The sequence below is a fragment of the Sciurus vulgaris genome, assembly GCF_902686455.1.
Source record: "Sciurus vulgaris genome assembly, chromosome: 5".
In the NCBI taxonomy this organism is placed as follows: Eukaryota; Metazoa; Chordata; class Mammalia; order Rodentia; family Sciuridae; genus Sciurus; species Sciurus vulgaris.
In genome coordinates, this window is record NC_136465.1 from 94,438,989 (window position 1) to 94,454,207 (window position 15,219).

Below are 15,219 nucleotides of genomic sequence, written 5' to 3' on the forward strand. Positions count from 1 at the left end.
CTCTTGTAAGTGAGAAAAACCAAAAATAAATCTAATTAAAATAACAATAAGGACAAATGATCTCCCTGATCAGTGGATGATGACACATAATAGGGGGTAGGAAGGAGGTAAGAATGGAGGAAAGAGGAACTGTATAGAGGGAAAAGAGGGGTGGGAGGGGTGGGGGGGAAGGAAAAAATAACAGAATGAATCAAACACTATTATCCTATGTAAAAGTATGACTACACAAATGGTATGCCTTTACTTCATGTACAAACAGAGAAACAGTATGTATCCTATTTGTGTCCAAAAAAAAATAAATTAAAAAAAATAACAATTTTTTACAACTTGGTAACTTAGGATTTCATCAGCCTAATACAGGCTCTTTTTCCAAGTCTCACCAAAAGTCATGGCCAGTGATTTTGGTAAAAAATTGAAAAAGAAAATTGACCATTTGACATTTCATTAATGAGGCATGAGAACTATGCATCTACCTGAAGATGGTAGATGGATTTGGGTTGATCTCATTCTTGTATATAAACTACAATGATCTATAAGTTCTTCTCTATAAAATAATGACAAAAACTTAATACACTTCTTATCATTAAAATGCAACCTTGGCTGGGGATGTAACTCAGCAGCAGAGTGCTTCCATGGCATGCATGGGGCCCTGGGTTCAATTCCCAGTAACACACACACACACACACAAACACACACAGCCACCAAATAAGATAATATCATCAACCATGTTGCTAATCAGATCCATTCAGCCAGTAAATATTTCCTGAAGGCCCTAAACATTCCAGGCACTGCTTGGCAGGCTAGGGGCATGGCTGTGAACAAGACCGATAAGCTGTCAGGGAGCTTTCAGTCCAGTGAGCAAACAAATATGACCATTTCACATGCTGATAAGTGAAATGCAACAAACAGAAGGATGGAGAAAAGTGGCAGTTTTAGATGGGAGATGCCAAAGAAAGGACATGTACAGAAGGACGGAAATGATGAAAAGGAAGCAGACGGAAGACCTGGAGAGAAGCCCTCTAGACAGTGCAAGAAACAAACACAAAGGCCTCGTGCTCATGGACCCAAGCTTCTTGTGTTCTACCAAGAAGAGGTGGCCACTGTAGTGAAAAGGTAGTAAGTGGGGAGAAAGCAAGAGCTGGAGATGGAGAGAGAAGACCAAAGAGTCCTTGTGAGTATGGTAAAGGGCAAAAATATCATTCTAAGAGCAAGAGGAGGCCACTCAGGAGTTTCAATTATGCACTATTTACTCTGCTCCTTCCTCTTCACACTAGTTCTCCTATACTCCCAATTGCTATTGCTCAATTTTAACATTTTGTATATAAGTAACACATCTCACACAACAATAGAACTAGTAAACTTAACTCTCCCACAACCAAATGTTTTCCAGTTCCTGGGGATTCTCCTTGGGAAGGCATCACTGTTTCTATGATGGGAGAATGTATTGATTAGAAAGTGGTTTTGCCTTAGGCAAAATTTACTGGAATGTATCTATTCCTTGAAAATGGTATCGGTTTGCACAAATCTAATTATGTTCTAGGCAGCATTTTTGTGTTCTTTCAAAATGATGAGTTTGTATATTGGTAGCCAATTAAGTAAAGTAAATGTCTTCTATTAGAGTATCATTTTAAAGATATGTATTGATTTACACACTTTTATGACCATTGTAGTCATAGTCTGATATCAGGCAAACTTCCAAGATGTTGGTAAATAATTAAATGAAATTAGAGGGTTATCAAATTCTATAAATAATAACAAAGACTCACTATTAAAGACCAGAGTGAGCACCAAATCATGAGTCAACTCTATTAGGCTATAAAATACAGATGATAATATGGGAAAACAAGGTAATTATGCAAAAAAGAAGATCTTTTGCCTACATCTTAAAAACATCAGAAAGTTATTTTATGCTTACTACAAAGTATTCTTAATTCAAAAGAGTGAAAAAAAATATTCTTCAGCTATCACTGAGATATGCAGGAAAAGGGTGAGGGAAAATAAAATCCAACCCTCAATGAACATGAAATTCTTCGTTCCTTCTTCAGCTCAGTGATCTATCCCTTGGGGAGAGGAGAGGAAGGAAAAGCTGACCCACACCTATACACGGCAAAGAAACCCAGGGACAGGTCCCCAAGCATGTCAACATTTACCTGGGAGGAATCATGTGACTGGGCAGGGGTGTGTGCACATGTGTGTGCATGGTGCATGTGCAGCATTTGCTCGTCAGAGGATGTTGTCAGAGCAGAAACTGCACACACCACAAGGAGCCAGTGTGCAGCTAAGACTAAGGGTGTGAAAAGAACTGAACGTGCCAGGCCTTGAGAGACTGAGAAAGGACACCAACTAAGATGTGCCACTGGGAACCTACCACAGGCTTCTGGCAGAGTGACCAACCCCTGGACAACTGGCACTGAAGCCCAGGGCAGGGATGAAGAATGGGAGGATGAATCCTCAGCAGCCTTCCAAAGGCTAAGCACATTCAAGGATGGCACACATCTGACCTTCTGGATCTGAGGGCCCCAGGGAACCACTGCAGACCAGTGAACTCTTTCTTTTAACTTCATTCTGTAATGATCCATCATAACTTGTACGTGTGGCATGGTGGCCTGTCTAGCAAAGCACAGTAATCCCCCCTTTTCCCTAGGGGACACATTCCATGACCCACAGTGGATGCCTGAAACGTAAGATAGTATCAGACCCTACTTATACTGTTTTACCTATGCATACACATCTATGATAAAGATTAATTTATAAAACAGTAACATATTAACAATGATAAATAATATAAAATAGAATATTCATAATAATATATTATAATAAATAAATTTAGATTTATTGTGTAGCCACTTAAGTAATGTCTATTTCTAGAATTACTTGTAGAACTTACCAATTAATATTCTTGAATCAAATTGACTGTGGGTAATGGAAACAACAGAGAACAAAACCGTGGATAAGAGATAACTCTATGTTTATCCAGACCCATGAAGAAAAATGAATACCAGTAAAATATGCTAGGCAGCCTTACTCCAGACCTCCTCTGAATAGGTCAGACCCTCAGAGTAACATCTCCAGTGCTGATCCTCTGAATGCCTGAAGGTCTGTCATTTAACATTCTGAATCTTGAGTTTTTCTCCAGTGAAACATGAACAACTCTCTCTACTTTATCTTCCCATCTTAAAGGAATGCAGTGAAATTTCAAGTATATTTCCAGTAATAGCATTTCCAATTGGAAATAAAGATGCTTATCACTGGGATTACCAATGAAAATATTTAAGGATCTGTGTACATTGTTCCCTTGCTTCCATTCCTTCCCATATTGTTTATCTCCTGGCTAATATGTTTTACATATTTTTTGGACCTTTATTAATCTTTAAACAGAATTCCAAAGCCAATATATTTTATTTAACACATCCTTCCTAAAAAAAGAAAATATCTTTTTCTTGCCAAAACACTTTTCAAACTACCCAGAGGCAATAGTGTGATAATCAAGAACCTAGGTTTAAAACTATAACCAGAGGCCTGGAGGGAGAGCTCAGTGGTGGAATACTTGCCTAGCATGCATGAGGTCCTAGAGTTAATCCCCAATGTTGTAGAAAGAAAAAGAACTACCTCCAACTTCGGGCAAGTTACTTAACCTCTCTGTTTCTCAATTCCTCATCTTAGTATCAACTAAACTGAGTTAATCTGTGAAAACTGCTTACAACTAAGTCTAATGCAAAGTGAGTACTTCAAATACTACTAAATATTCCTAACAACCTCCACCCTGCAGGCCGGATGCCACGGGCTATAGGGTGCTTACAGCCCCTTTCATCCCTTTCTCACACCATTCTTCATGGACTAAACTCCTCAGCAAAAATTATGGTGATGTACTCTGCTCTCCTGGTTAAGAGAAACATTTTCCAAATGATAATTAATTTTAAACAATGTTATGTTAAATGTTTACATTATTGAACACAGTGCAAAATATTATGTACTTTTAAGATAAAATATGGGCTGGGGTTGTGGCTCATTGGTAAAGCCCTTGCCTAGCCTGTGTGAGGCCCTGGGTTTGGTCCTCAACACCACATAAAAATAAAAAAAATTAAAAAGGCATCGTGTCCACCTATAACTTAAAAAAAAAAAAAAAAAAAGATTAAATGAAACCTGAAAGAAATTTCATTAGTGGCTAGCAACTTTTAGCTATATCCCGTGTGGCTCCCTGACCTCCTCGGCTGTAAATATCATAGGGCCAAAATGCCATTTCTAGTGTCATCATTCTCTCTTCAAAGGTCTCTCTTCCAAAATGCCTTTTCCCATCAGATTTATGAGAATGATTCTCATCCTACTCAAATGCTTTCTTCTCCAACAATCTGTCCTGGGGTTTCCCTAATCATACCTGTGTCCCCACTCTTGAGAATTTCCATCCTCATCTTCTCTCTCTGTTCCCCTCTCTGCCTCCCCCTTACATTTCAGATGCACATGTCACATCTTTTCCACTAGAAAATAATCTCCTTAGCCCATAGATGTTGAGGCTGTACCTTGCAAGTTCCTCAAGCCAAGATATGTTCCATTCCTCTTTATGTAATAGACCCAGTACTCCTCCCACCCCAGAAGTTAATACCATGTTCCTATAAGAACTTAGGATATCCTCACCCAAGGATTCTAATTTTATATGGAGAAATAAATAACTATGTTGGCTCAAAAGTACTTACAGATCATTTTTGTGCTGCCAATATGAAACATTTCATTGCAAAGTGAAATTCCTAATTCCTACTTTCTACTCTTTCAACAGCAACGGAAGAATCCCACTCACACTTCATATGTGAAACAGAATTAAGAATGGGGGCCACCTCTGACCTGGTTTTTCCGGTAGTCCTGCTGCGAATGCCTGAGGACGCGGTAGCAGAGCCGCAGCATGTACTTGTAGGGAGCGTATCTTTGGTCCCCCAGGTCTTCAAGCCTCAACATAGAGCCTTCTCCTGCTTTCTCTTTAAATGGTGCTTTAAGAATCCCAAATACCTATCAGGAATAAAAAGAACCACATATTCTGATAAACATGTTTTATGATCTACTCTATTTTTTTTTCTTTCTTTCTTTCTTTCTTTCTTTTTTTTTTTTTTTTTACAAATAAGAATATTGACTCAAAACCACTTTTGTAACATTTGAGTAGAATTACTGTAAAGAAATGAAAAGTACTTAGGATACAGGATTAGCATGTACAAGGAACAGAAAAACCAGTACTAAAAGAGTTCCCTAAAGTGAATGACAAAAACACTGCTAAATAAAATGCTAAATTTTATTTAGAAATTATGTTATTAAAATGGGAAACACAAAGATATGCAATTGCACCAAGTTATAGGAACATATTCAGATGAACTAAATATAATTTCCAATATGCTTTTTGGTTTTTTCTACTATTTTCTATAACTTTCCCAAATCAAAATAATATAAAGAAGCCATTTACTTTTAATCTGAAACTTACATCAGAAAATTGCTTTCAGATATTGCTTTTATCTCTTTCTAGGGTCAATTCAGAAAAAGGAAATAACAATCCTAAATATATATGCACCAAATACCACGACACCCAAATATAACTCTTTCTGAAAAAGTTAATTCACTGTTCATGGTATACAAAGATATGACCAAGTCAGTGAATGTACCAACATTGAAATGTAATAAATAAGGAGCCACATGGGCAGCTGATGCGACCTAGTGAGCTAGATGTTTGTAAGAAAGTCAGCAGTTAGGAAGTATTTGGAAAGCATTGAGGATAAAACTGGTTTTGGCTTAAGACAGAAGATAGGTTCACCCAGAGACGAGCTAATAGGATGAGTAAACTTATTAGAATGAGCAGGCAGTCAAGGGAATGAGCATTAATACAAGAAAGCAAAATGGAAAGGAATTCTTATTTGGAGTCCATGAAATGTGATACTAAGTTTCTTCAACAATTTTGTATTCATTAAGCCTTGCATTTAAGATTTATAACACTGAAATAAAAGATCTGATATATGTTGGTTAAAATATTAATAAATCCATACCAGGTCTTAAATGTCCTTCAAATAAATGTTTTATATAAAAGCATGCTGATGTCAGAAAATACTTTGTCCCAATTAGATTTATTTAAGAAACATGTTGACTATATACTTTTGGACAGTCAGCTATAGAGATTAAGTAACAATGTGTCTACTGTTTTGCTTTCTCAACCCAACAAGAACGTGTATTACAAACATAATTTTTATGTTTTAAGTATCTTCCTTGAGTCTATATGTAATTAACACAAAAGTCCATTACTTTGCTGGGCAGCAGTGGTGCACACCTGTAATCCCAGCAGCTGGGGAGGCTGACTGCAAGTTCAAAGCCAGCCTCAGCAGCAGCAAGGCACTAAGCAACTCTGTGAGACCCTGTCTCTAAATAAAATACAAAATACTGCTGAGGATGTGGCGTAGTGATTGAGTGCCCCTGAGTTCAACCTCTAGTACTCCCCTCTCAAAAAAAAAAATTAATTTAAGTAGAACAGGAAAAAAAAAAAAAAAAACACATAAAGAGAGGCACATGTCCAAATGTCCATATAAACAGGAAATGAATTGATTCGCTGGTGTGTTATGAATAATTTGAGTAATTTGAGGAAGATACAATAAAGGAGCAGCTCTAAACTTTCAGAAGAAAAATCAGAATACTGTATGGAGCACTTATGAAATAATACACACACTGCCTCACTTTCCTAGAGAAGAGAAGAGGTAGGAAAAGGATAGAAATGACATTTCGCAAATTCATCTGGAAATTCTACCTAGAGATTTTTCCAGCAGTTTCTGGAGACATCTGACCACAAAGGTTTTTAGAGATCTTTGGCCCCCCATGATCCCTGCCTCTTGATATTCACATCCTATGGAATCTTCTGTCTTTGACTGTGGGCTGAATTTATTAACTTTTTTCTAACTAAACACAGCAGAATGAATAACATGTTATATCTAAGGTAAGATCATAAAAGGGTTATGGCTCCCATTTGGGTGCTCTCTCTTGTTTCCTCTTCAATTCCTCATTTCTAATGGAAGCAAACTGCCTTGCCTGGAGGCTCCACTGTGAGAGTCCCACATGAGCAAGCTGGGAAGTGCATCTTCTCCCAAGTCTTCTCCCAGCCTTGAGATGACTGCAGCCCCACCAGACTCCTTGACTGTAACTTTGAAAGACCCTCAGCAACAACACCCACCTAAACTGCTCCTAGAATTTTAATCCACAGAAATTACAGTAAGTGTCTGTCTGGGGGTCATTTGTTACACAGTAATAGATAAGGGCTTTCCTGATACCATAATTCAAAAAACAAAATAAGCAAATTTAGTTCATGAAAAAATTCACCTGTGCCAAAATGTTTTGTTCCCTCATTAGTTTTTGACGTTCTCGGTTTGGCTTGGTGATAACCACATCCAGAACTTCTTGTCCATTATTAGGCACATCAGCAACAAAAAAGATGAGGTCTTCCAATAATTTAGTTACAAACCTATCATAAAATGAAAAGGAAATTTTACTCTGTGGCTTAATTTTGGATTTTCTTTTTATTAAATGTAGGAACTGAAATACTGGAAAACAAAGTATTTTATAATATAAATCTTAAATAAAAATATAATATCTAATGCAATTACTGTTTACCTTAACTTTTATAATAATATTCCTTCTCCAGTTTTTACAACTGCCACTCTGCCTCTCGGTCTAATCAAGTATTTGCAGACTATTGTGAAATAAAGCCCCACACGCCTCAACAACAGATGAGCTGGTAAGAAAACACCCCCAGATGCTTTTCCGTGACTGACCCGCAAAGTAGAAATATTTCCATTTCAGGGAAAATGGTTACTCTTCCAAATTCCTTAATTCAAACTACTTTTACTATTCACTCAAACTATTGCATTTCAATTTAATGTGCAGAACAAGAAATTTTTAAATGATCTGTGAAGAGAGAACAAGTGAGCAATCAGACACTCTAAATTGTTTTGAAAATGTCAACTGTAATATCGTTTTAGAATACTATGATTTATGCCAATGTTCACTTGTAACTTGATATTTTGGTTATTGTTATTATTATAACTATTACTTGAACTTCAGTGACACTTATATGAAGTGTTTTGAAAATCCCTCCTAACTTAACTTTTTGCTCCCTCCTTCCTCTGCCTGTCTGTTCTTTGTAATTTTCTATGTTGGTAGGTAGAAGGAGGGGACCAGGCTTCATACTATTATAAACACCAGTAAACTTATTTGAACTCTGTATTTTTTTTAAACAGCAGAATAAAAATGACATTTATTTTTAAATAAAGTTCATTTTATGCGAAAGCAAACATCATCAAAATGATATATTTCTTGAATCCTTCCTATCAGAACATAAAAAGCAATATTTTCATTTGAATTGCTATTGTTGTTATTTAGTTACAAATCCCTAAAATGTTAATTTGTGATGCAAGTAGAAAACCTCTTAACTTTTAGCAGCCACTAAAATAAAATAACTGCATCTATAAATCTGAGCTAAATATTTTGTTTAATCCTCCTCTCATGTAGACAAAACTCTGAATTTTGATGTTTAAATCCTTTTAATATACTTCATTTTTAAAAGAGGTTTTTAAAGTTATTAATGATGAAGAACCACTTTTTTATTTTTTATAGACTGCATTTTGATTCATTGTACACAGATGGGGCACATCATTTTATTTCTATGGTTGTACACGATGTAGAACCACTTATTATTTTGTTAATAAACATGATTCTTATTACAAAACAAAATTATTTAAATTAACATCTCCATGTACTCCATTATTAGCACGATCCATCATGATCAGATCAATAATAAAACTACAAATGTGTCAACTCTTACAGAACTGTGAAATATATTTAGTCAGGAAACATCTGATCCCATCTCCAAGGATCCTATGCCTCCTTGGTGTGCCTATTTTAAATTTCAACTCTGTTCTTTGGAAAATGTGTCTAGCTGATGAGATTCACCGGCATGCTTAGGTTCAATCTCAGAAGGCAACCACAGAAATTAAAATAAAATGTGCATCAAGTATGAGGTGAACTTCTTTTGAATTATGACAATGTCTTCCAAATAATTCAGTTCTTCTTAAAACAAAACAAAACAATTCTTTTGAGTTCAGATTACTTCAACAAACTGAAATTTAGTTAAACCCTGGTTGCTATCTGCTCAATACAAATCCAGTATTACCATAAATACTTGCACTTTCTTTTTTAAACTATCAATATTCCTTTTCTCTTTCTATTCCAATAACTGTAATCAGATATTTAGATATCTAAGAAAGCCCAACTTTGTGGTCAACTACACATCACTCTCCTTCAAAGTCTTCTAAATGCCTTGAAACCTGGCAAGAAAAGTAAGTCCTGAATGAGAATAACTGCACATGAGCCCATGCCGCAGAGCCCCTTTGCCTATGAGGGGGAAAAGGAGGGCAGGAAAGATGAATGTTTTTGGTTTTTGTCTGGTTTGGCTTTTCCTTTGTGTTTTTTAACCTTTCATCTCAAGCATCCCATCTGTGGGGAAAAAAAAAACACTGGTTTGCTTTTCAAACTCCAGTTCTGTATCGGACGGTTAGTTCCTTCTACCTCATGTAATTGTACTACTTTTTTGTTCATTAAAAACTTTTTCTGTGTGACTTTCTGTAAGGTAATGTATATAGAGAAAACATATGTGTATGTGTGTTGTGTGTGTGTATATATGTTATGTGTGTGTGTATTTTAAGACACAGCACACCTGAAAACAGAATAAGAAACTTCACAGATCAGAAATCAAATAAGAATAACACAGTGAAGAGCAAGGTTAATGGTCAACCCTCTCAAGGTAGCCAGGAAAGCACATGGTAGAGATTAATCTAAAGACATGAAAGCAAAGACTAAAGTTGGGGTTCACTACCTCTTCAAATATCAAAAAAATCAACTGGCCCCCTCTAGGTTCTGGTAGTGGAAGAAAACAGGAAGCACATGATAGGACTGGTGCTAGCCACCTGCAAGCAAAATGACCAATGATCACCAAAGGACCTGAAATCTCTGCCCTCAATACCAGACCCAGCTCTGGACTAGCTGACCAGGGCCAGGTGGAGACAAGCCCAAAGTTGACAGAGAAAAATAAATGAACATAGAGAGGAAAAGCAAAAATCTTCCACCTGAGAAGTGAAGAATGAAATTCCAAAGCACATGAAGAAAACTGATTAAGAAAGATGAACATCACACTAAAGAATCAGAAGACTAATTCATTACCAATAAAACCAAGTAACAAAACAATTTCAAAACTAACTTTTAAATGAGTATGTTTGCGATCCTTAAATGGATAAAGAACACAGTTATCTACAAAAAAAGAGAACATTTAAAAATGCTGGTGTGAATGAAGAATGGATGGATATGCAAAGAACCTATAGAAATTTGAAAAACCGACTAAGTTAAAGTCAAATTGACAAAGGTAAACTATTCTGCAATATTCTAAGAACAGTCAGTGATTATAAGATAGTACCAAAAAATGAATACAGGCAATAGAATGGAGAGAATTAAAAAGGCAAATTATAAAAGATAAATTGAGATAAGGAAGATGAACTAAGAGGACCCCACATATACCCAATAGGAGTTTCAACAGAAAGAAAAGGAGTTTCAACAAAGGAAAATGGAAAGAAACAATATTTGAAAGAAAGTGGACAGAAAACTTAGTTTTGAAGGTAGATATACGTATTCAGATTAAACTGCCAAGTGGGAAGAACAGAAATAAAACATCCCCGTAAACACACAGTGAAACATTAGGACACTAAGAACAGAGAAGAAATTTGCATATTTACCAGAAAGTAAAGAAAAATTGCCAGCAAAGATAACAAGCCTATTGATAGCATATTTCATAAAAGCAATAAAAATTCAGAAAAGTCATCTACCTATAGCTTTAAAATACTAGAAAAAAATAATTATCAATTTAACATTTCATAACAAGTTGTCACTTAGAGTAGAGGTGAAACTTGGAGCTGGAGTGTAGCTCAGAGGCACAACACTTGTCTGGTATATGTGAAGCCCAAGGTTCTATCCCCAGCACCACTTCCCCGACAAAAAAAAAAGAATAGAGGTAAAATGAAGACATTTCTATATACGTAAAAATTAAAGATTATAACCCACAGACCTTCACTGAATGGACTGAAGACAAGTGAGCTCAGAGAGAAGTGAGATGCAAGAATTAAAAGCAAGTAGAGGGAAAAAATACGTTTGAGAATCCAAGATGAGAGGTCCAAGATGGCGGACTAGAGGGTGACTTCATCTTCCATCACTTCAGAACTCAGGATTCAAGAAGGGGAGGTATTGAGAGACGCGGACCAACATAGAGCCGCAGGGTAAGTGACTCCCACTATGTGAAGCTTGGCCTGGGCGGCAAGCCAGGAGAGGGGCAGCTTCTCGGAGCAGGGCAGGGCAGTGAGAGTATTCCCCAAAGAGCCCTGCTCTCTCCTGTAGCAGGCTCGATACACAGCCAGCTCCTCAGAGCAGGCCCACCCAGAAAGAGCTTTTCCACACGGAACTGACCCCAAGCCCTGAACCCAGTGGCAGGCCCCGGCCCACAGGCGGCTTCTGGGGCAAAGGCAGGACAGGGAGAGGCTTTCCCGGAGCAGCCTGGCTCCCTCAGGTGGGGGCAGGCCCTGTCTATAGTGAGCTTCTAGGAGCAGGACCGCCCAGTGAGAGGATTTCCACACAGAACCAACCCCCAGCCCTGGACACGGTAGCGGGCTAGGGGCAGCTTCCTTCGGCAGCACAGCATTACCAAGTTCCTCCAAGACTTCAGGCTACTGAAGGCTGGGAGGTGATATACTGGAAATCTATAGGGACAATATAAGCCAATAGAGGAAATCTGCAATATATCAGAGTCTCACTGATATCTGACCAATATGAGAAAACAAGGGAAGAAAATGTCCCAAACAAACCTAGATACTATATCAATAAAACCCAATGACAGCACAGCAGAAGAAATGTCAGAAAGGGAGTTCAGAATGTACATGATTAAAACAATCAGGGAAGCAAACGAGGAGATGAAAGAGCAAATGCAGGCATTGAAGGAGGAGATGAAAGAGCAAATACAGGCATTAAATGATCGCACCAATCAACAGTAAAAAAGCAAATACGGGAAGCAAGAGATCATTTCAATAAAGAGTTAGAGATACTGAAAAAAAAAAAAAAAACAAATCCTTGAAATGAAGGAAACAATAAACCAAGTTAAAAACTCCATAGAAAGCATAACCAATAGGATAGAACACCTGGAAGACAGAACCTCAGATATTGAAGACAAAATATTTAACCTTGAAAACAAAGTTGAACAAATAGAGAAGATGGTAAGAAATCATGAACAGAATCTACAAGAATTATGGGATATCACAAAAAGGCCAAATTTAAGAATTATTGGGATTGAGGAAGGCTTAGAGAAACAAACCAAAGGAATGAACAATCTATTCAATGAAATAATATCAGAAAATTTCCCAGATCTGAAGAATGAAATGGAAAACCAGGTACAAGAGGCATATAGGACTCCAAATATACAAAATCACAATAGACCCACACCAAGGCACATTATTATGAAAATACATAACACACAAAATAAACACAGAATTTTAAAGGCTGCAAGAGAAAAGAATCAAATTACATTCAAGGGGAACCAATAAGAATATCAGCAGATTTTTCAATCCAGACCCTAAAAGCTAGAAGGGCCTGGAACAACATTTACCAAGCCCTGAAAGAAAATGGATGCCAACCAAGAATCTTATACCCAGCAAAACCTACTTTCAGATTTGACGATGAAATAAGATCCTTCCATGATAAACAAAAGCTAAAGGAATTTACAAAAAGAAAGCCACATTACAGAACATTCTCAGCAAAATATTCCATGAGGAAGAGATGAAAAACAATGATGTAAATCAGCAACGGGAGGAACTAGCCTAAAGGAACAGCCAAATAAAGGAGAAACCAAATCATGTCAAAAAACAAAAATGAGTCAAATGACTGGCAATACAAATCATATCACAATAATAACCCTGAATGTTAATGGCCTGAACTCATCAATCAAAAGACATAGACTGGCAGAATGGATTAAAAAGAAAAATCCAACAATTTGCTGCCTGCAAGAAACTCATCTCATAGAAAGAGATACCCATAGACTAAAGGTGAAAGGATGGGAAAAAACATACCATGCACACAGACACAGCAAAAAAGCTGGAGTATCTATCCTCATTTCAGATAATGTGGACTTCAAGCCAAAACTAGTCAGAAGGGATAAAGAAGGACATTACATACTGCTTAAGGGAAGCATAAATCAGCAAAACATAACAATCATAAATATCCATGCCCCGAACATTGGCTCATCCATGTACATCAAACAAATCCTTCTCATTGACAGAAATCAAATAGACCACAAAACAATAACACTAGGCGATTTTAACACACCTCTCTCACCAGTGGACAGATCTTCCAAACAAAAATTGAATAAAGAAACCATAGATCTCAATAACACAACAATTTAGACTTAATGGACATGTATAGAATATACCATCCAACAAAGAATGAATACACTTTCTTCTCAGCAGCACATGGATCCTTCTCTAAAATAGACCATATTTTATGACACAAAGCTACTGTTAGCAAATACAAGAAGATAGAGATACTACCTTGTACTATCAGATCATAATGGATTGAAATTAGAAATAAATGACAATAAACAACAGAAACTTCTCCAATACCTGGAGATTAAATAATATGTTATTATATGATGAATGGATAACAGAAGACATCAGGAGGGAAATTAAAAAATTCTTAGATGTAAACGAGAACAAAGACACATCATATCAAAATCTTTGGGACACTATGAAAGCAGTACTTAGAGGAAGATTTATTACATGGGGCACATTCAACAAAAGAAGTAAAAATCAACAAATAAATGATCTAACACTACAGCTCAAAGCCCTAGAAAAAGAAGAGCAGACCAACACCAAAAGTAGTAGAAGACAGGAAATAGTTAAAATCAGAGCCAAAATCAATGAAATTGAAACAAAAGAAACAATCGGAAAAATAAACAAAATAAATAGTTGGTTCTTTGAAAAAATAAACAAAATAGATAAAACCCTTACCCAAACTAACAAAGAAAAAGAGAGAGAAAACTCAAATTACTAAAATTCGGAATAAACAAGGAAATATCACTACAGACACGAGTGAAATACAAAACAATTAGAAGCTATTTTGAAAATCTATACTCCCAACAAAACAGACAACCTTGAAGACATCAACAAGTTTTTAGAGACATATGAATTACCTAAACTGAACGAGGAGGACATACACAACTTAAATAGACCAATTTCAAGCAATGAAATAGAAGAGGTCATCAAAAGCTTACAAAAAAGAAAAGTCCGGGACCAGATGGGTTCTCAGCCGAGTTCTACAAAACCTTTAAAGAAGAGCTCATTCCAATACTCCTCAAAGTATTTCATGAAATAGAAGAGGAGAGAACCCTCCCAAACTCATTCTATAAAGCCAATATCACCCTGATACCTAAACCAGACAGAGACACATCGAGGAAAGAAAATTTCAGATCCATATCCTTAATGAACATCGACGCAAAAGTTCTCAGCAACATTTTAGCAAATTGCATACAAAAATATATTAAAAAGATAGTGCACCATGATCAAGTGGGTTTTATCCCAGGGACGCAAGGTTGGTTCAACATCTGGAAATCAATAAATGTAATTCACCATATCAACAGACTAAAAGTTAAGAATCACATGATTATTTCGATAGATGCAGAAAAAGCATTCGATAAAATACAGCATCCCTCATATCATTTTCTCATATTAGACAAAGGGGCCAAAAATATGCAATGGAGAAAAGATAGCCTCTTCAACAAATGGTGCTGGAAAACTGGAAATCCATATGCAACAGAATGAAATTAAACCCCTTTCACCCTGCACAAAACTCAACTCAAAATGGATGAAGGACCTCGGAATCAGACAAGAGACCCTACATCTTATAGAAGAAAAAGTAGGTCCAAATCTTCAACTTGTTGGCTTAGGATCAGACTTCCTTAATAGGACTCCCATAGCACAAGAAATAAAAGCAAGAATCAACAACTGGGATTCAAACTAAAAAGATTTCTCTCAGCAAAGGAAACTATCAGTAATGTGAAGAGAGAGCCTATAGAGTGGGAGAAAATCTTTGCAGCTCATACTTCAGAAAGAGCACTAATGTACAGAA

At 36.6% G+C, this 15,219-nt stretch overlaps 1 protein-coding gene across 2 annotated transcripts in view; it reads right to left on the reverse strand.

Annotated features, from left to right (window-relative positions):
* The window catches only part of ITPR2 (inositol 1,4,5-trisphosphate receptor type 2), a 525,070-nt gene that overhangs the window by 314,360 nt on the left and 195,491 nt on the right, over positions 1-15,219 (reverse strand). For both annotated transcript variants that reach the window (XM_079139251.1, XM_079139250.1), the window contains 2 exons: positions 7,333-7,474; positions 4,837-4,998 (listed from right to left, as the gene is read on the reverse strand). In XM_079139251.1, the coding sequence (XP_078995377.1) occupies positions 4,837-4,998; positions 7,333-7,474 (304 nt within the window). The remainder of the gene's footprint in view (positions 1-4,836; positions 4,999-7,332; positions 7,475-15,219) is intronic.